The 20,832-nt window shown below is 38.5% G+C and overlaps 1 protein-coding gene across 3 annotated transcripts in view; it reads left to right on the top strand.

The window, feature by feature from the left end:
• The first annotated feature begins 301 nt into the window (after positions 1-301).
• The window catches only part of drd2a (dopamine receptor D2a), a 42,048-nt gene continuing 21,517 nt past the window's right edge, over positions 302-20,832 (top strand). Inside the window, exons 1-2 of one of the 3 annotated variants that reach the window (XM_079885118.1) lie at positions 302-501; positions 18,061-18,148. In XM_079885118.1, coding sequence (XP_079741244.1) covers positions 18,076-18,148 — 73 coding nt within the window. In that variant the 5' untranslated portion in view covers positions 302-501; positions 18,061-18,075. Of the gene's footprint in view, positions 502-18,060; positions 18,149-19,634; positions 19,749-20,832 lie in introns of those variants that run through there. The other 2 variants (XM_079885119.1, XM_079885121.1) reach the window with 2 other exon arrangements.

The raw sequence follows: 20,832 nt of genomic DNA, 5'->3' as shown, positions 1-20,832 counted from the left end.
GACAGCATCTGAAAACAAATTGATTTAGGTTAATTTTCATGTGCTGAAGGCAGGCGTCTCTTACCTCAGAGTTGTACATTTTGATCTGTCTGCCTGTGTCAACATCCTTTGATGTCCTTCTGGGATTTCTTATGACAGTGCTGTGTTTCTGAGTGTGCGCCTCTTAAATTAAAAATGATTCTTTGTTTTGTCTGGTAATTGCCTCTCAAAATTCAGAGATTAGGGGCAGAAGAAAGGCAAATAGAGTCCCGCTGATTAAAGTGCTCTCAGAACATTCCTTACAAAGCGCAAATCCCCCACTGAACTCATTTTAGTACCCTGCGCGGTGGAATGTTTTTTCAACTCAGAGATCTGTAAGATTGAATAATGGTAGAGAATAAGGAGGAGGCAGAAATCTATTCCTTAAAGTTGAGAAGACCAAAAAATGACCAGGAAATCAAAGAAGGGGCGTGGATGATCTGATGCAGCACAGCAGGCCAGAGGAGAAACCGACACACCTCAGTGAGTCTACTCTGATTTTATTCGACTCTCAATCACCTAAATAACTTTTGGGACTGTTTGTCGCACGATAAACTGTGATAGGAAAATAATGATGTACATTTTATCGACAGTGAGGTCAGCATGAAAGAAAAGAGTTTGCTACAAGAATAGCAAATGATTAGCCTATGACTTTCAGGCTTTGAAATATGCAACACACACTTATAGGGGTTGTAAGGGGTTCTTCATCAATTGTAAGTTTGACAAGTCAGAAAAGAGCTGTGGTGACAATTATTAAGATTATTTCAAACACACAGTGTTTTGTAAAGTTATTTCACCTGCATAATCTAAAGTAGTTATTTCTCTAATTTAATTTGATGCTTTGCATTCATGCTAACTTCAAACCCACATGCTAAAACAGTTAGCAATGTTATGGCTGTTTGGGGTGGGGATAGTTTTAACAGTTCATTAAAAATGTTACAACCCTTTATGATGATTCCAGTTATCAATCACATCCGCTGTTAAGGGAGAACTCCGGTCAATTTTAACATTGAGCTCATTTTTTTGTACATTTGGAGTGCTGTCAATACAGAGAACAACAACAAAAATCGGTGTTGCCTACACCTTGTTATCCTCTTTTTAAAATGTGCACCCTGTTGACTTAAATGGGGCAAGTTTTAAACCTGCTTTTAGCCTCTTAACATCCTTGATGTGTCATTACAAGTGCCCAGCCATGTGAGTGATTCCTTCAGAGTGAACGCTGGTGAATCTGACTGCAGTAGATGTGCAAGATATGAATAAAAATGATGTTTATTCAGCCAGCGCACATACCTGTATTTACATCCTGTTTTCGGTTGAAGTCCACAGTAATCGATTGTCGAGTTCGGGCGCATGATCGTACGTACTAAACCTATGCGCGTGAACTCGACAATCGACTACTGTGGACTTCGACCGAAAACAGGAAGAAAATACAGGTATGTGTGCTGGCTGAACTTTTATACATATCTTTCACATCTACTGCAGTCAGATTCACTCGTGTTCACTCTGAAGGAATCACTCACATGGCTGGGCACTTGTAATGACACATCAAGGATGTTAAGAGGCTAAAAGCAGGTTTAAAACTTGCCCCATTGAAGTCAACAGGGTGCAAATTTTAAAAAGAGGATAACAAGGTGTAGGTAACACCGATTTTTGTTGTTGTTCTCTGTATTGACAGCACTCCAAATTTACAAAAAAATGAGCTCAATGTTAAAATTGAACGGAGTTCTCCTTTAAGAAAAAATCACATGATTTATTTATTTTTTTTCACATTGAGGGATTTATGTGGTAGGTTAAATATGTTTCCTTCGTGGTTTATGCGCCATGTCTTCTTATCGGATAAAAACATTATCGGCCTCATTGAGCACATTTTGTTCACATTTTTAGAATTTATACGCATCTTGCCATTTCCAGCATATGTGATATAGCAAAATTCACATAAAATTAGGTGGGTGGCAAACATAGCCAGTGACTGAATGAGACAGGAAATACAGTACAGAAACAAACACACACAGCAGTTGTTTTAGTACTAGATTTAAAGTCTTAATAGAAATACAATTAAAAAACAACAACTTTAAATTATTCAAAACAAATTAATCTTTGTTCTTCAATACCATTCTTGCATAAATTTAGATTGTTTGCATCCTATTTCTCTCATTGTTACATCTATTCACAGCCTGTGTTACAAATCACTCCAGTAGTGGGGAAGGTTATAACAACGGAACTCTTTGTGTTTGACATTAACTCACATAATCTGTGAATCAAGTGAGTTTTATTTGTAGGAGACAAATATGGCTACCATGTATCAAAGTTTAAGAGATCTAGCACAAACAACCACTGAGTTACCGATGCTCAATCAAAAGGTGTTACTTTCATCCCTGGTCTCCCCCTACAGGTACTTCAAAATCAAATATAAAAATTTCAATTAATTAACAGCAAAAGGAACTTCATCTAAATATGAAACACTTTTCCCAGTCAATTTATAACTTCAATAAAAAGTGAATTACAGAGGGCCTGTGGTCAATGTCAGGTCTTCCGCAGCAAGACAATGGGCTTCTAGACTTCAGAGTAATTGGAGCTCAACGTCATGGTGACTGCCCTTGGGCCTCACTTTTACATAAGCTTAAATTACAGTAATGCAGTCATGTACCAGTGCCCAGCATGTTGTCATCGCAAACCATAAAACGTAAAATAACACATTCATCACTAAAACACATCTCTGCTTCTCACGCAAACAGACTGTTCTGAGAGAAAGCTGAATTCAGTTTACAGCCTCAGGAGTCAATTGATCTAATTTAAATCTACACTAATGAGAATATTGCTGTGAGAGACGAGAGAGTTATTCTTGCTTTACGTTTTGATTTTAAATCTCCTTCCACAGAATTGCATAGTTAATATGGAATCTGTCAGATCCTTTTAGAAATGCTTTTCACTCAGATGTTCCTCTAGGATGCTCTGCCATTACTGTTCCACACTCTAATAATTTCACAGATAGTTAGTAACGGTCTCTCATACTGTCCTCTGCTTGTGCACAAAGATCATTTTCAGGCTTTGTTGTGAAACTCTGTTTTTTTTAAATGAGGGGCATCGTGAGCGGCTTGCTTAAGCCAGCCACAGTGGCGAATTTTTCTATTTGTGGCACAGTCACTTGCTTTCACCCCTATATGAGCATGTTCCGCATACTAACATCTCAGAATGGGAAAACAACAATGTTCTGAGCAACGTTGCTCTGTTTCTGTGGACGGAGTTTGTGACTCTGGAATACCTTCGGAATTGGTTGGTCTGCGCAGTAATTGTATATGCAAATGGTTTTGTCACAAGGCAATAGTGAAATCACTGGCTCAAAACATTAGAAAGCGGGAATCAGGAGAAGTTGTTAAGTGAGTAAAAACCACAAACATGAACACACACACACACACACACACACACTGATATCAACATGTCAGACTCTGGCTTTCTCTAATTTATTTCATCTGTATTTAAAATCCAGGCCAGTGTTGCCTTAAACAAAAAGAGCATTAACAACCCAGGCCGCATTGCTAATGAGTGTCGCAGAATCAGCGTGGACTACAGCACATGGTGACGTATGAGCTCTATTGTTAGTGTAATGAACACCTGGACATCAGTGTAGTGCTAAATCAGACACAGAGATGTAGCAGCTACTCTTCAGTTCTGCAGTGAAGCGCAAGATGCTTCCCTTTTTTTAAATGAATTCTTTGTAGTCACGAAAGCTGTGAAACATAATCAGCACAGTGAATTTAGCTCACACTTAAAGGTTTACCACTTTACTCACCCTTATGCTACCCCCGATGTATATGACTTTCGTTCTTCAGATAAACACGAATGAAGATTTTTAAGAAAATAATCCATCAAGGTGAATCCATAATGCAAGCGAATTGATGAAAGTCATATACATCGGAAATGGCATAAGGGTGAGTAAAATTTTATTTTTGGGCGAACTATCTCTAAGTTTAGCACCATGCACAACAGAAAGATGTTTGAACCCCAAAAATGTCTTCCGTAGTGCACCATTATTATGCCTCTACTACAATAATTAAGCTGTAGGTTCTCTTTCTGATGAGTATACTGAAAATGCGGTAAAAAGGTAGAAGTAGTTAGGAAGCCTGTTTGAAAACGGTCATTATTTTAGCAGTTTTGTTTGGTGTCACCAGTATCACAGCAATTGCACAGACCAGCCTTGTATGGATTTGGACAAACAAGGCAAATACTTTTCCATCATTAAAGATTAACTTACAACAACACAGAACAAATTTGTTGGAAATTTCATCAGCCACATTCAAAATCGAAATCATAAGAACACCCTTCTCCCATTAAACTACACAGCAATGGAGACCGCAGGAGCATGTGCATAATTTATCATGGCAGAATTTCATTAAGTGCAATGATTAAAAATAAGAAGCTCTCCTTGAGGGACATTGATGTAGCTCTTGATTACAAATCTCTATTAATTGCTGCTAAGGTATATTTCATTAAGATCATTCAGTGGAGGCAGTGGTCAGTATGCGGTCCATTCTGAAGGACCAATTAAAATCCATAAAAAGGTTATGAAACTTTCAGACAGTTACGTCTTCAGTTTCACAGACAAGCAGCTGACATCACAGCAGGAGTGAAAGTTCTAAAGGTTCGTTCTTTGATGATTATTTTATTATATTTCATGTAGAGCCTAGTGGTCCCCAATAATCTAAATCTATCAAATCCAACTCAGATATCCTGATATTAGATTTCCTCATTTTTCTTTTCTTTTTTCATGTGCACAAAGTGATTTGTAATGTATGTACAGTAGTGTACTAAATAGTGTGAATATGTATCACTACTGTTAAAAAGTTCAGGGTTGGTAAGATTTTTTTTTTGTTTTTGAAAGAAGTATCTTATGCTCACCAAGGCTAGATGTATTGGATCAAAAATACAGTAAAAACAGTAATATTGTGAAATATTATTACAATGAAAAATAAGTGTGTATATATATATACACAGTGAGGAAAATAAGTATTTGAACACCCTGCTATTTTGCAAGTTCTCCCACTTAGAAATCATGGAGGGGTCTGAAATTGTCATCGTAGGTGCATGTCCACTGTGAGAGACATAATCTAAAAAAAAAAATCCAGAAATCACAATGTATGATTTTTTAACTATTTATTTGTATGATACAGCTGCAAATAAGTATTTTAACACCTGAGAAAATCAATGTTAATATTTGGTACAGTAGCCTTTGTTTGTATGGCCCACTCCTCCACACAGATCTTCTCTAGATCAGTCAGGTTTCTGGGCTGTCACTGAGAAACACGGAGTTTGAGCTCCCTCCAAAGATTCTCTATTGGGTTTAGGTCTGGAGACTGCTAGGCCACGCCAGAACCTTGATATGCTTCTTACAGAGCCACTCCTTGGTTATCCTGGCTGTGTGCTTCGGGTCATTGTCATGTTGGAAGACCCAGCCTCGACCCATCTTCAATGCTCTAACTGAGGGAAGGAGGTTGTTCCCCAAAATCTCGCAATACATGGCCCCGGTCATCCTCTTCTTAATACAGTGCAGTCGCCCTGTCCCATGCGCAGAAAAACACCCCCAAAGCATGATGCTACCACCCCCATGCTTCACAGTAAGGATGGTGTTCTTGGGATGGTACTCATCATTCTTCTTCCTCCAAACACGTTTAGTGGAATTATGACCAAAAAGTTCTATTTTGGTCTCATCTGACCACATGACTTTCTCCCATGACTCCTCTGGATCATCCAAATGGTCATTGGCAAACTTAAGACGGGCCTTGACATGTGCTGGTTTAAGCAGGGGAACCTTCCGTGCCATGCATGATTTCAAACCATGATGTCTTAGTGTATTACCAACAGTAACCTTGGAAACAGTGGTCCCAGCTCTTTTCAGGTCATTGACCAGCTCCTCCCGTGTAGTTCTGGGCTGATTTCTCACCTTTCTTAGGATCATTGAGACCCCACGAGGTGAGATCTTGCATGGAGCCCCAGTCCGAGGGAGATTGACAGTCATGTTTAGCTTCTTCCATTTTCTAATGATTGCTCCAACAGTGGACCTTTTTTCACCAAGCTGCTTGGCAATTTCCCCGTAGCCCTTTCCAGCCTTGTGGAGGTGTACAATTTTGTCTCTAGTGTCTTTGGACAGCTCTTTGGTCTTGGCCATGTTAGTAGTTGGATTCTTACTGATTGTATGGGGTGGACAGGTGTCGACAGGTGTCTTTATGCAGCTAACGACCTCAAACATGTGCATCTAATTTAGGATAATAAATGGAGTGGAGGTGGACATTTTAAAGGCAGACTAACAGGTCTTTGAGGGTCAGAATTCTAGCTGATAGACGGGTGTTCAAATACTTATTTGCAGCTGTATCATACAAATAAATAGTTAAAAAATCATATATTGTGATTTCTGGATTTTTTTTTTTAGATTATGTCTCTCACAGTGGACATGCACCTACGATGACAATTTCAGACCCCTCCATGATTTCCAAGTGGGAGAACTTGCAAAATAGCAGGGTTTTCAAATACTTATTTTCCTCACTGTATATAAACTGCTTACTAGCTTCATTTAAAAAGAGCTTCCAAAACTGCAGTGGGATTAAAGCAGTTGCTTATATATATATGTGCACATGAAAACTACTCAATTACTAATCAAATATATGAGCATGTCAGCTGTGAAGAGGAAAATATTAGTTAATAATGATCACATCTGTCAACACTAGCTGGCTTTAGCGTGTCTTTGAAGTGCTGCTCTGTGCAGTGCTCTCATTTATTGGGGTTGTCATCCAAATGGCATGCAAAACTGTGAAAAATGTGTTTTTAAGAGGACAAGACGTCCAAACCAAGAGCTCGCATTATCACTTCTCAGCTTATCTTAAGCATTTTACATCAGTTTGTGTAAGGACCACTAACTCTCGAGGACATCGGCTCTTTTTGGGGGCTGTGAACACTCTGTGAAAGACTGAGTCTTATCCTCACAGCATAATCAATGACAGTGAAGAGGCTGGGACAGATTGTTACATCTGCTGATGACTGAAGTTTTTATCTTTTGGATGACAGGTATCAACTATTGTCTTTTCAAGGCACAAACTGAATCTGTTTACAGCAGAGCAGGTTTTGAACCTAGTTCAGCATAATAGGGCAATTACAATAAACATTATCTGTGCACATTTAATTTGTGTGCAATCATGTTATCCTGTTGTGGAAATAATACAATCAATTGCTCATTTCTGGCAGTAAATTGGGTGTCACTTTTCATGCTTGAACCTCCTACTGCATGAGGCAGACTTTGTTTCTGCTCTATAAAAGTAATGTAACCCTATAGATGTTTGTTTTTGATTTGTGATTTATCTTCACTCTTTTGGTGTCACCAAACCTTAAGGTTCCCAATCATGTAAGGAAGGATAAAAGCACAAAATAACATGATAAGCCATACTTGTTTTCTTTCTCATGGCCTGATGTGGCACTTTTTCTGATAGAACTGAAATAATGTTTGCTTTTGTAAATCACCTGTTGAATGTTTTTATGATTATTGCACTGATGACTCAGTAAACATCATTTGTCACAATAAGGTGTCTTGACAATTTAGATTTATCATTTTTATCCACATGGTTTTGCTCTCAGACAGTGTTTTCTAGCATATGGCTATAGAATTACAATGCCTAGCCATCCAAACGGCAAATAAATTACTAAAGAAGGAGAGAAAAAAAAGTAAATTAGTCTAATTATTAGCATTTCAGCAAAAGAACATTCTCTCCTCCAGGACTTTTTACCACATTCACGCCACAAAAACCAAATCCTTGCAGAGACAGAATAAAAACATCTACATATGTGCCTCTGAATCTCACTAAATACATAAACCAAAATGAGTCAGTTTAAGAGAAACTTACTTTGACTAGTGAATGTGAAACCAGTTTTCTCTTTGAAAGGATCAGTGTTGAGAGATTAACTTTGACTAGCATGAAAATGTTGGATTTCAATCCATTCAAAGGAGTACAAACAATTTAAACACTTGGCAGGGATCCTTTTGCTTTGGCTCCGATTCCCTTGTGGGGCAGAACTAAGTAGTTTTGGATATTGGCAGGGAGGAAAATATTCTTAAGCTTCCCGAGCAATGGTTCAACACTGGTTTTAACCTTTCCATCCTAGCTTTTTACAGTCGCCCAGTTGCAGGTTTAGCAGAGCAGGCGATTTTCCCTGCTCAGTATGAACTCAATCATGCGCCTGAGCTCTATTTGTAGCACTGGAACAGGAACAGATAGAATTAATCAAGGACAGAAATCATTGCATAATAACCAAAAGTGGCATTCAGTTTCCACAAAACTTGCCTTGTCTTGGAAAAATCTGACAGCATACTATAAATCAAGATTGTCCCATACAGTATGTGTATTCAGTGAGGTATTGAATTTGCATTGGATTATTTAATATATTTCAAAAAAGTGAACAAGGATCAAGCACCCTCTGAGGAAAGGTTATTCCTGTTTCAGAGCTGAAGTCCTGTAATTGCTTCAGCAAGGGATTATGAGATAAGATTCCGTCTGAGGATGTGACCTTTGGTTCCATTAAACATTCAGTCAGTCACCTTGTGCTCAAATACCTCTAATTAGACCAAAGTGCTCTAAATATCATCACACTGGATATCCTAGCCCAAAATGTACTCTCAATTTGTTGCTAACTTGTGCATTTGGAGGAATTACAAAAATCCCCTGAGTATATGAGTTACAGTCATGCGTATGCGGACATAAAATGATACTGAAATGTTATACAGCAGTTTAAGGGGTCAAGCGGGCTGGTTACCCTCTACTGGTAGATGTTGTAATTGCTTCTTTCTCCACTGGCGGCCATTCAATGTTTCAATTTCTGATGAAGTACACATTTTTGCAAGCAACATTTTATTTGCAAATATTTCTCCAGGGGCTGATTTCACATTTTGCGTACTTCTGGACGGCTACTGCAGATAAATGAATAGCTTTCTCTAGGTATTGTAGACCTACCTTAAATGGGTAGTGACATGAGATATCATATTTGCCTTGACCTTTGACATATAAGAGGTCGTTGTACCATTTTCATAGTTTCAAATATCCTCCTCATTATAAAAAAAGCATTTATTAAATCAAGCTCTAAAACAGCTCATTTGGATATGTGAGATTTGTGACGTCACACGGGCAATTACATTTGCATATGACTTCCTCAAGAGCAAGGCATCAATGAAACATCGCACCATTTGCCTACTCCAGATGCGAGCGTCACGTCGCGTCGCATCATGTCAAAAGCAAATTGAACTCATTTTAATCACTGATGCTGTCTACACTGGATACACAGATGCGCGTTCAGTTTCTGACATACTCCACGCAATTGAGTCTGTCGACAACAGGACACAGGGTTTAGAATGAGGGTTGAAAATAATTGTTTTTCTGTGTGTGTGCAAACGTTATTTATATTACCTCAAGTGAACCTCAAGCAACGGAAGTCCATGTCATTACCCCTTTAAACAATTACACTGTAAAAAGGTCAGGAAGAAATTGACATAAATAAGATACTTCAAAGTGTCTTCATGTCATCATGCCACATCAACCATAATGTCAAGACACAGAACTGATCCCCAGACCTAAAAAAAAAAGGGCATCACTTACATACTTAAGTCCTTCTTGAACACCAATATGTTAAACAAGATCTTAACTGCCTGGCCTTTCTCCGACACAGCTGAGTTGATGCTTTCTGCCCTGCTCTTCACAGCAGTTCATTTCACTATTCAATAATTACTGGGTTCATTGAACTATGAAAACAGCGTTTGATGAATACATCACGGCACACAGCGCCTTCATCTGCCTCCCAATTACACATGCTGGGACATTACGTGTTGAACACGCCCCGCTTTCACAACGCTAAAGTTCATGGTGATCCCAAACTCTGCCCTCTCACTCCCATCTGCCAGTATCCCACTGATATGTTCTACATGTGCAACACTCCTGCCAGAGTGTTGGCAGATCCCTGGTCCCCCCCACCCCCCTCCAAATATAAAAATAAATTCAAGGTTTATTTTATGAAAAGTCTTTATTCAGTACCTTTTGTAATCTTGCTTTTCAATGTCTTTTTTTTAAATTGGTCTGGAAAAAAACTCCAAATGGCAATAGGTAAGAAAGTCCATTTTATGGATGCCTCCTAAAGCACTTTGTCCATGCAATTAATAAAAGATTGAATGACTTTATATAAAAAATGTTTTATTTTTTTATTGCTGACAGGCATGAATTTGCATTTCCTTCAGCCTGAGGCTTATTAATTTCCCTTTTGATGGGAACGGGCCTTTACGTTTGCCCAATTATTTTTCGTTATTAAAAAACAAACTAGCAAGCCCAGCCCAGGTGACAAAAAGTAGCGCAAAAGTAATGTAACGCATTACTTTCCATAAAAAGTAACTAAGTAACTCAATTAGTAACTTTTTGGGGGAGTAACGCAATATTGTGACGCATTACTTTTTAAAAGTAACTTTTGCTCACAAAAGCACTTAAATAGTTTTTCCATCACAAAAGTTTCTTCAATGCAAAAGCATTGAAATATCAATTGTCCTCCCATCTAATTTTTTTACTATCACCATGTTACTTTATGGAGTTCGTAGAATTGTGCAAAGGAAGTGTTTTCCTCAAAAGAAATCGGAACTAATTTGATGCGGTATGTGATGATCTCTGTCGAACCGGGGGGTGTAGGGGTTATAAACTGATTCATATGGCACATTTGAAAATTTGTCTTTTTTTTTTTGCAGAGTGCAAATGGTAAATGCCGGAGAGCTTTTGGACTAAAGAAAATTTTTGTAGTACAGTGACTTCTTATTGGTCAAAATATGTGGGGAAATTTTATTTCCTCGTGACAAGTAAAGAATTTTTTTCAGGAAAACAAGCAGTGTATGATTAATCTCATATTGTTGTTTTTCAAAAGCAACCTTGAAAGTTTTCTCCTATTCTGTCAAAAACGAAATATCTATGTCAGCAGTTCTCCTGCTGACACACAAACCATTAAACGCTCTGCGGGGTGCTGAGAAAGAGAAAATAATTTAATGTATGGGAAGTGTTATTCAATAGAGCAGTCTGTCTGATTTGTTATAAAAATGGATGACAACACTTGTCAGTCACCCATACCCAACCGGTGGAGGGGAATAGTGAGTCAGTCAGTTGTGAATTCTTTAATGACATTCTAGGAGCAGGTTGAATTTTACATTGCAGCAGAGATGGAGTTTTCAGACTTACTCAGATAAATTGTCAATGTCAGAACAGAAACATCACTTTGAGCCTGCTTTATCACACTCACCCCATTTGCATGCATTAATGTCCCTCTATCAATAGAAAAAAATAAGACATTCAGGTGGATCTAGATAAAAAGTCTCAAACTAATGAGGAAATAATCAATATTATACATGCTTTGCATTTTCTTGATCAGCCCATCCCCATCTTTGCTTTTCAAGTGCTTTGCTGCCTTCATTCTTGCATATCAGTGAAAAGAAGGATACGGCTTGTAAGTGTTTCCTCGGCACAGTTTTTATCTAACTCTTACTTATCGTTTAGCAGCAGCAGGCTCACAGCCTTGACAGCACAGCACAGCTTAACAGGCTTAAAAAGGCAGATGCACGGTCAGAGCCAGATCACCACGTTCTGGGTCAAAGACCTGGATGTGATGAGGGAGATCTGGGATGCCTGGCAGATGTTCTCTTTTCAAAAACTCAGCCATGATCTCCCTCTGAAAGCCATCCTTAGCAAATTAATGCTGTTTAGTCTGGGATGAGAGAACATAATAAGGATTTGGTTAATGAATAACTTATTATTGATTGATTGATTGATTGATTGATTGATCGTTTAAAGTTGCAGGGATATTTGAGAAAAGCATGTACTGTAGATCAGTTCATCAAGGCAGTCTCAAAAAAAGAAACACCACTTGTGTATTTTTGCATTCCACTGTGCTGCTTATCCATTGTCTTTCTAGGTAAACATGCGCTATAGACAGATGTCTTTGACAGTTGCACATTTAGCCCATGTTTTGTGCTTTTAAATGCAAAAGCATTTTCTGTGTGAATGGCTGTACCATATACTCATATTCTATTCATATCATGCAGACACGGTAAGTTCAAGTTAAAGGGCTGCTCTCACAAAATGTCATTTTGCCTTTAAAATGTGAGATGAAAGACAATGGAATAAAAGAAAAAAAGCACTGTCTAAAGATGCATTTTTTCAAAGTTGAACGTTTAACTTACAGGTGCAGTAGGCGATTTTTGAGAAACACTGATGATATTTGAAACCAACCCAAACAAACACACCCCTCACTTCATTGCTCCGCCCCCAAAATGCACAAACACGAAATGCAAGAGTGGATGTCTCTTTATCTGAAGCAAAGCAATATAATGCAACAAGGAAGAACAAAAAATGAGCATACAGTACACAAGAGTATATTCAAGCAAGAGTTTGTTGTAAGTCGCCAGCAGCACACAAGCTCCAGACAAACAATGTCACTCAAAACTGTCCTATTACTATAGCTAACATTACAATAACATCATCTGTGAAACATAGCAAAGCCAACGTTACTCAAGTATGCAGCAGATTCCAGGCCTTCCCGCTTGGGTTTCTCCAGCACTGGAATGCTTTTCTAATATTAACACAGGTCCTAAAGCTCTTGCCTAATCATAACCCTTCTTTTTCCAGTGATATTCCTCTAAGCGTTTCTCTTTTGTAATGTCTCTCAGTCTTAGCCATGTCTCTTTCTACAGTCCTTATTCAAATCTCCCTTTCGTTCCCTCTCTCTCCTCCACCATCCGAGTGTATTTACGCCCCCTACTGCTGACTGGCTACAAGAGTAATGTGGTGCTTGATCTGATCCACTTTCAACAACATTTCTCAGGAATCGCACTTTTCCCAATTTTAAGCACTGCATATTTTTTTTTTTTTTTTTTTTTTTGTGTGTGTGAACCAGCCATTGAATTTTGCACATCTCCAATCAACATTGTAGTGATTCGTTCTGAATGAATCTGTGTTTTGGAATGAGTTGGTTGAGTGAGTGATTTAAATGACTGTCTCATAAAAGAATAAAAGACAGTCACTTGCTGCCATTTAGCCTATAGATATATCTCTATATAAAATCACTATGGTTGTGTCACGGGGCAGTTTGTATAAACACGAAGATAATGAAGGCAATAAGGTGATATAATAATCCAATGGGTAACCCAAACGAACAGAGCTACACACAACATATCCACAATAGACAATACCGGACACTGAACTGAAACAGAACTGAACATATATATACAGGTGATAATGATAGTGATTGATAAGTGCACAGCTGAGCATAATTCGTGACCGTGACAATGACGAAACATAATGAGTCCAAACTAACGTGATTGTGACAGTGTGTGTGTGTGTGTGTGGCTACATTATTATAGATATTTGTGATATATATTTTTAATTTTAACTCAAGGTTTAGCCATGGGTATAGAATAATCTTAAACAAGTTGTATATTTAAAACACAATGAGCACAAGAGTGACGTTTTGAAGGCTACAAGTTGATGTTTCCATGATGCTAATTCATTAAAAAATTCTCAAGGTAAAAGTAATCTTTAATGCATTTTTTTATTCATTATAAACTTTTAATTGCTAACTCGATTCACATTAAAATATAATATAAATTCCCTCAGCTATCAGATAGTCCATCACCAGCTAAATCAGTGAATGTGAAAAGACAAGAAAAAAATAAAATAAAATAAATTTTTGCCTACTTAATTCTGCTTCTAATCTCATCATTCTATCAGTACCCCATTTTATTCTGTTCTGTCAGCAGAAAGAATAATTGACAGGAACAAGATTTATGTTATATCAGCCTATGCCTTCATCAAATCTCTTCTTATAACCTTTCTTTGCAAATCGGCAATAAGGATCTAAACTGCTCACACTTAATGTAAATTAATAAACCCATGAACTGGATGCATGTAGTTAATATATATAGCATCATTCATTAATATTGTATGGGAAGTGTCCCAGATGCACTTACTGATGGAAATGGGTGACATAAGATGATAGAGTCTAACGCTAGGAACTGCAGTATGAGCATTCATCATGATGAATCGTTTCCTGCAATAATGTAGCAGTCCTTCTGTTTAGCTAAATACTGAAGGTTACCACGGCCCTGTCGGACCTCAACCTTGAGTGGTGACCAATTTCTTAATGAAGATGAGTAATACTGTTTGGAGACTCCGCTAAAACATAAATTTGTCACCTTGGAGTTATGGAACAATTTTTTTAGACACTATATGTCATTTATCTTTATTACACTGTCAAGAGTCAATTATTCCAGCAAAACAGGCTAAATGTATTTACATTTTTATGTATATTTTAATCACAAAATATTTGAGACTGAAATAAGCATGATTTATTGCCACATCAGCCAAAAAGAATTGAAAAGAACAGTATAGTAAACTAAAATGATGCCAATCAAAACAGGCTTGTTTAGCAAAGTCTTTAATGCTTCTGTTGACTGAAAGTGATCGATTCACTATATATTTATAAAGATAGCAAGCGTTGTCTTCAGTGTACGGGCCGCGCTCATGCTCAGACAACATTTGTGCATGGGAACGTAGCGATCATGACTCTCATACTTTTACAAAAGGCTGAGAGTCACCTCAGCTGCTTCCCGTCTTGGTCCTTCTACCTGCTCTTCTACAAGGCCTCTCTGGCGAACGCTCAGGACGATCTGAGGGTTCCAATGGGAGAGTTTCCACTGGGATAATCCCTGCGGGCCTCCCATTCCTAAGCACGCTCGTATCCATTGGTTGAGTTTCTGGATGAGTTAGGCAGTTCACCTGAGGGTGAGCTTAAATCCCATTCAGAGCTTGTGAGGAAGGTGAGCTGTCCATCGCAGCATCAGAGGGTGAGCTTATGCCTTCCGAGGTGGAGGACTCGGCTGGGCTTCCACCATCTGGCGTGTTGGCCCAGTCTGAAGCTGACGTGGAGTTGGCAGCCGTGCTTGCCCGGTCAGCCACAAGCATTGGGCTGGAGTGAACTCCTCCACCATGCCCCGAGTGCTCGCAGTTGGACGATTGGTTCCTGGGGTCGGAGCGTGATGCACAGCCATGCTCTGCCCCAGTTCCTTTCTTCTGGGAAGTGAAGCTGATATCGATTACGAAATCGTGGAAGGCACCATTTTCTGCCCGGTCAAGATTTGCTGGCTCCTCTGATCTCACTACCCTCGACAGTGGGGCAGTTTGGGGGTACCCAGAGGTTCCACAGGTGAAGTGCGCGATTGCGGTGCACTTGTGCCCTCAAAACGCTGCCACCTGGAGGAATCGTCTGAGGCTCCCATCCAAGGCTTGTAAGTTTACCTCATCGCTCACGCAGAGGGCTTACAACGCCGCTGACCAGGCGGTCTCCCCCCTGCATGCAATGGCCATCCTGTAAGTCTTCCAGGACAAAGCATTAAAGATCTGCAAGAGGGTATTCCTGACCTTGCAGAGATGCGGAATGCAGAGAAAGTGAGCTTTCTCGACACCCCCATCTCCCAATGTGGCCTTTTCAGCGACACTGTCAAGGAGACCCCAACTGTCCTCACGCAGGCCCTGGAGCTGGAGTGATGTCTTCCAAGAGGTGAGGAGGTCCCCCTGAAATAGGAAAACCTATTTACCCTGGGCATTGGAAGGTTGTGAATTAGCTTAGCTGCACCTGCTTGTGGCACGCGAGGGCTTGCCTACATCTGCACCGCCAAGACTCGTGACACAGATCAGTAGTTTTGGCGTTTAGTATATGGACCCCTAGTGAGGCGCTGGCCTCCTTTTATACCAATATGTACGGGTGACTGGCCAGACTTCATTGGCCTTTGGGGCTCCCAAATATGACCCCTAGTGTCTAACTTATTCGACATAACATATTATTACCTTCATCGGGGAAAGGGGGTTACAACAGTAACAGAGGCGTTCCCTTTCTGTCTGTCATTTTGACGTTGTGTCGAATGAATTAGACACATGGGTCCCTATACTAAACGCCACAACTACTGAACTGTGTCACAAGGTGGCGGGGCGGATGCAGGCAAGCCCTCACGTGCCACTAGCAGGTGCAGCTAGAATGAGACGAGACGTTTGTAGTCATAATATTATTTGAGATTAGGACTTTTTTTTAATGTTGATATGTTTTTGATTTATTTATTTATTTGTTTTGTATTTATTATTATTATTATTGCCATCATTAATAATAATTCTTTATGGTGAAAAAGGGAGGAACAAATAAATGTTGAAAATGCATGGAGCTCTTTGTTGATGCTTTGGAAAAGTTTCAAAACAAATTAATAAAAATAAATAATTAAATATATTAAATATATGATTATGTAATGAATTAGATTTACTTAGTGCTTTTTCTGGTGTAATGTTAGGCACTGAACTGGAAAAGGGTGCTTAGAAGTTCCATTCATAGATAAACTAGACGGAGAGTTTGCTCAAAGACATGGGAAAAGCAATCATGCTTCTGTGCACCTTTTACAAAGATGTCTTGGCCAAAAGCTCATTGCATCAACCCGCCAAACAGACGGCTCTCAAGGTCTGCATGTGCCATTGTCAAGTCTTTACAACCACCGAGTCAGAAAAACACTTTTTCTTCCATCTGTTCTCTGAGAACTTTAGAATCAACACAAGTCTGCGTATTAAGGGAGTCTTTTCATAGCGCTCGCTGCCCATTAATAATTCTGCATAGAGTTTAAAATCACATTTCATAGCAGCTGTTATGAAAGTCGGCATGATTTGTTTTGCATTCTATATAAGTCTGCTCATCAGCAGGAGTTAATAGAGGCCACACAGTCTGAGTTGGGTTATAATGTGGCTCTCTCTCCCACAATTTGCTGGAACCCAAGGTCAGTTATTTAAATAGAGAAGTTTTTATTGTTATGATACAGCCCTTAAAGTGAAGAAAATGTTCCTGATCAGACTGTACAGTAATCTCTTGAGCGATGGAAGCAAGTCGTTTGGGTAATGTAAGGTCGTCCCTCACATACTTTAAAGGACATTAGTCTCTGAAAGTTTTGCGACTTTTTGTTAAGCATGGTGATTTATCATCATTGTGGAATGGCATTTTCAGATCTGAGTCCCCAAAACAATCCATTGGAAAGTTTTTAAACAAGCTGACCTTTAAAAATTACCCTTTAACATTCGTGATGGAGCTCTGCACATCCTGGTGACTTTTCCAGTATATATATATGAACATCAAACCACCACAAAAAACATTATCTAAAAGTCTCATCTCATCGTCTCAAATCATCTCATAAAGTATTATCTAATCACTTCTAAAGTGTATATGAACTGTCATCCAGTTAGAGTTATTATGAGGATTTAACGAGATTAAAATTAACCTGTTACTTACTTTTTTCTTTGGAACACAAAATAAAATATTTTGAAAAATGTCTGAGCTGCTCTATTGCATAAAATGAAAGTGGACAGGGACAAGGGACTAGCTTAAAACACACAGTAAAGTAGGGTAAATACCAGGAAAGTAGGGTAAGTAAGTGTTGAGAGTATTCTCCACATTTTTCAGTGAACTATTCCTTTAATTCATACACACACTTCTGACACTTTGCCCTTATGACAAACGTCCTTTCATTTACAACATGAATTTATTAGTTCCAAGTAAGTCAATCAAAAGAAGGGCTTTCTTTCTACTTGGTTTACTTGAATAACTGACAGATTTTTGGTCTGAATCACCTTGTTGGAAGGAAAGTGCGTGCCGACAGCAGAGACCAGAAGTCACTTTCACATTTGACTTTCAGGGCCAAATAAATGCTGAACTCCTACATCTTCCACCAGGCTTTGAGCACTGAACTTTTCAACTTGAGAGCTGTAAGCCACTTCTGAATAGTTTAGGATATAGGGATTTGGTATAAATATATAGGGCTTTGGTATACTGTAACCACAGTGCTGCTTGAACTGTGTTCAACTACAGTATGTTTTATTTTTGGATTGTGCTTAAAGGGATAGTTCACCCAAAAAGGCCATTCTGTCATAATTTGCTCACCTACATGCTATTTACTTTCTTCTGCAGAATCCAAAAGGAGATATGTTTGAGAACCACTGTACAACGAATGTCAGGTCAACAGAAGAAAGGAAGTCAGGTTTGGAAAAACATAAGGGTGAGTAAATGATGACAGATTTTTCATTTCAAGGGTGCTACTTTCTGAGAAATATCAAAAAACTGAAGGGCAATTGTTGTCCCCAGTTTCTAAGGCAACAGGGTTTTTTTTGTTTTTTTTTGATTCACCCACATCTTATCATCCTTCTCTAAGGAGAGCAATAGCCTATCCTTTGGCTGACTAGTGAGGCTCTGGCAATGTAGTACACATATATGACATGCTATAAATCTGAAAACGTGATTATAAATCTCCATTCATTAATGTATATATTTGAAGTTCCTATATGCTGTTAAAGCTGTATCAGTCTTGCACACAGTATTTGCACTTCTAACCTCGACACGGTTTCATTCCATTGGCCTAGTCTCACAGCCCAAGCACACATGGCACCAAATCCATTTTTCTGTGAACTCCACTCGCACCATGTCTAAAGTCTGTGCACTCTGATCCAATCCTCAAAGCAGCTTTCTGTTGCTGTAGGGCAGGTGTGGGCTTGTGTTTTGTGTCCACTCTTGAGGACCATTTGAGGGCATTGAATTAAATCCTTACCCTAAGACAAGGAGCACAAATAATCTTCTGTGGGTACCAGTGATGCTTGCTCATATCTGGCTGAACCATATAATAGTTTTAGAAAATGTGTCACAACTGTTTGTAATCAGGGGATTGAGCAATAACAGATTACAGCAATTTAAAGTCGGCATGATTGTTGAATTGTGGTCGTTTGATAATTGCTGCGATTTCATGATTGACAGGTTGCTGGAGGGAAGGCTTTACTGCCCAGTTCTTGCGTCGATGCACGTCATCAGAGAAGTTATGTTGTTGAAAGGGATAGTTAATGTTTTTGATTTAATACTACGAGGGCACATGAATTAAAAAAAATTTTTTTATTATGAACACTGCAATATTCCATAAAAAATAAGAATTTACTATTTTGATTACGTGGTGACTTTTAAAGTCCCCCTGTAGTCAATAATTGTATCCCTTAAAACTCATTTAATTTCATTTAATTATTTATTTATAAAGCACATTTAAAAACAACCCATGGTTGACCAGAGTGCTGAACAGGACAATATAATCAAAAACAAAAGTTGCAGTCGATACAATTACAGACAAGAAATTAAATTATACATTAAATATATTACGATTCAAAATTGAATAATACGTTAAAGATCCACATTAAGAAAATGTGTTTTAAGCTTTGATTTAAAAGTGGCAAGTGATGACACTGTTCTGATCGATAATGGTAGGCCATTCCATAGTTTGGGGCCTGCTATTGCAAAAGCTCGGTCTCCTCGATGTTTCAATCTCGATCTACGCACAGAGAGCAATCCAAGGTTGCTAGACCTAAGTGACCTGGAAAGATTGTGATAATGTATTAAATCAGATAAGTACCCTGGTGCTAGGCCATGTAACGATTTAAAAACGAAAACGATTTTGAACTCAATTCTCTGTTTGACCGGTATCCAGTGTAGAGAAGTTAAAATAGGAGTGATGTGATCGAATTTTCGACTACCAGTCAACAGCCTGGCAGCAGCATTGAAGACGCCCGATAGATGATTGGTTAGCTCCAAAATAAAGTGAATTGCAATAGTCAAGTCGTGAGGTGATGAACGCATGAATGACTATTTCGAAGTTCTTTAGAGAGAGAAAATATTTGACTTTTGCAAGAAGTCGTAAGTGAAAGAAACATGATTTTACGACGGAATTAATTTGTTTATCAAACTTGAGGCCACATTTTTTGCAGATGAGGTAACATGAAAATTTAACTTACCAAGGTCCGGAATACCAGAGTCATAGAAATCACTTGGTCCAAACAGTATTTCTTCATTTTTATTCTCATTTAAAGCTAAAAAAATTGTGTGTAAGCCATAGTTTCACTTCCTGAAAACATGCAAGCAGGACTTCTAAAGAGCTTGAATTATTTTGTTTAAATGGGAAGTACAGTTGGGTGTCGTCAGCGTATAAATGAAATGATACTCTGTATTTGGAAGAAATGGAACCCAGTGGCAGCAAATATAAAGAAAATAGTATCGGACCTAGAATAGATCCCTGTGGTACACCACAGGAAAGATGTGCTGCTGAGGAAGTATGATTTCCAATGCGTACAGAAAAGTTTCTCTTGGTTAAAAAAGACTGGGTAACACTTTACTTGAAGGGGTGTGCATAAGACTGACATGACACCTTCATAATATGAAGGTTTTATGCATGTTTATGACAACTGTCATTTAGTGTAATTCGCTCAATTATGATATTTTTTATGCAAATATGACATTAAGATGTATTTGTTATGACAACTTGAAATAAATCAATACATCATAACCTGTCAGTGTCTTTGTCATGACAACTTGACAAATCAATACATCATAACATGTCAGTGTCTATGTCATAACAACTTGACATTACCAAGACAACATAACCTGTCATAAATATGTCATAAACATGACATAGCAGATTAATTATCAAACTTAAGAAACTACTTAGCTTTATGGGTTAACATTACATTATACTTCTTTTGACAGCCAATGTCAAAACCAACCACATGACAGTTTAATGTAATGTTAACCCATAAAGCTAAGTAGTTTCTTAAGTTCAATAATTAATCTGCTATATCATGTTTATGACACATTTATGACAGGTTATGATGTATTGGTGTATGTCAAGTTGTCATGACAAAGACACTGAAAGGT

The sequence above is a fragment of the Squalius cephalus genome, assembly GCF_949319135.1.
Source record: "Squalius cephalus genome assembly, chromosome: 11".
In the NCBI taxonomy this organism is placed as follows: Eukaryota; Metazoa; Chordata; class Actinopteri; order Cypriniformes; family Leuciscidae; genus Squalius; species Squalius cephalus.
This window is presented reverse-complemented; position numbering and strand designations above follow the sequence as displayed.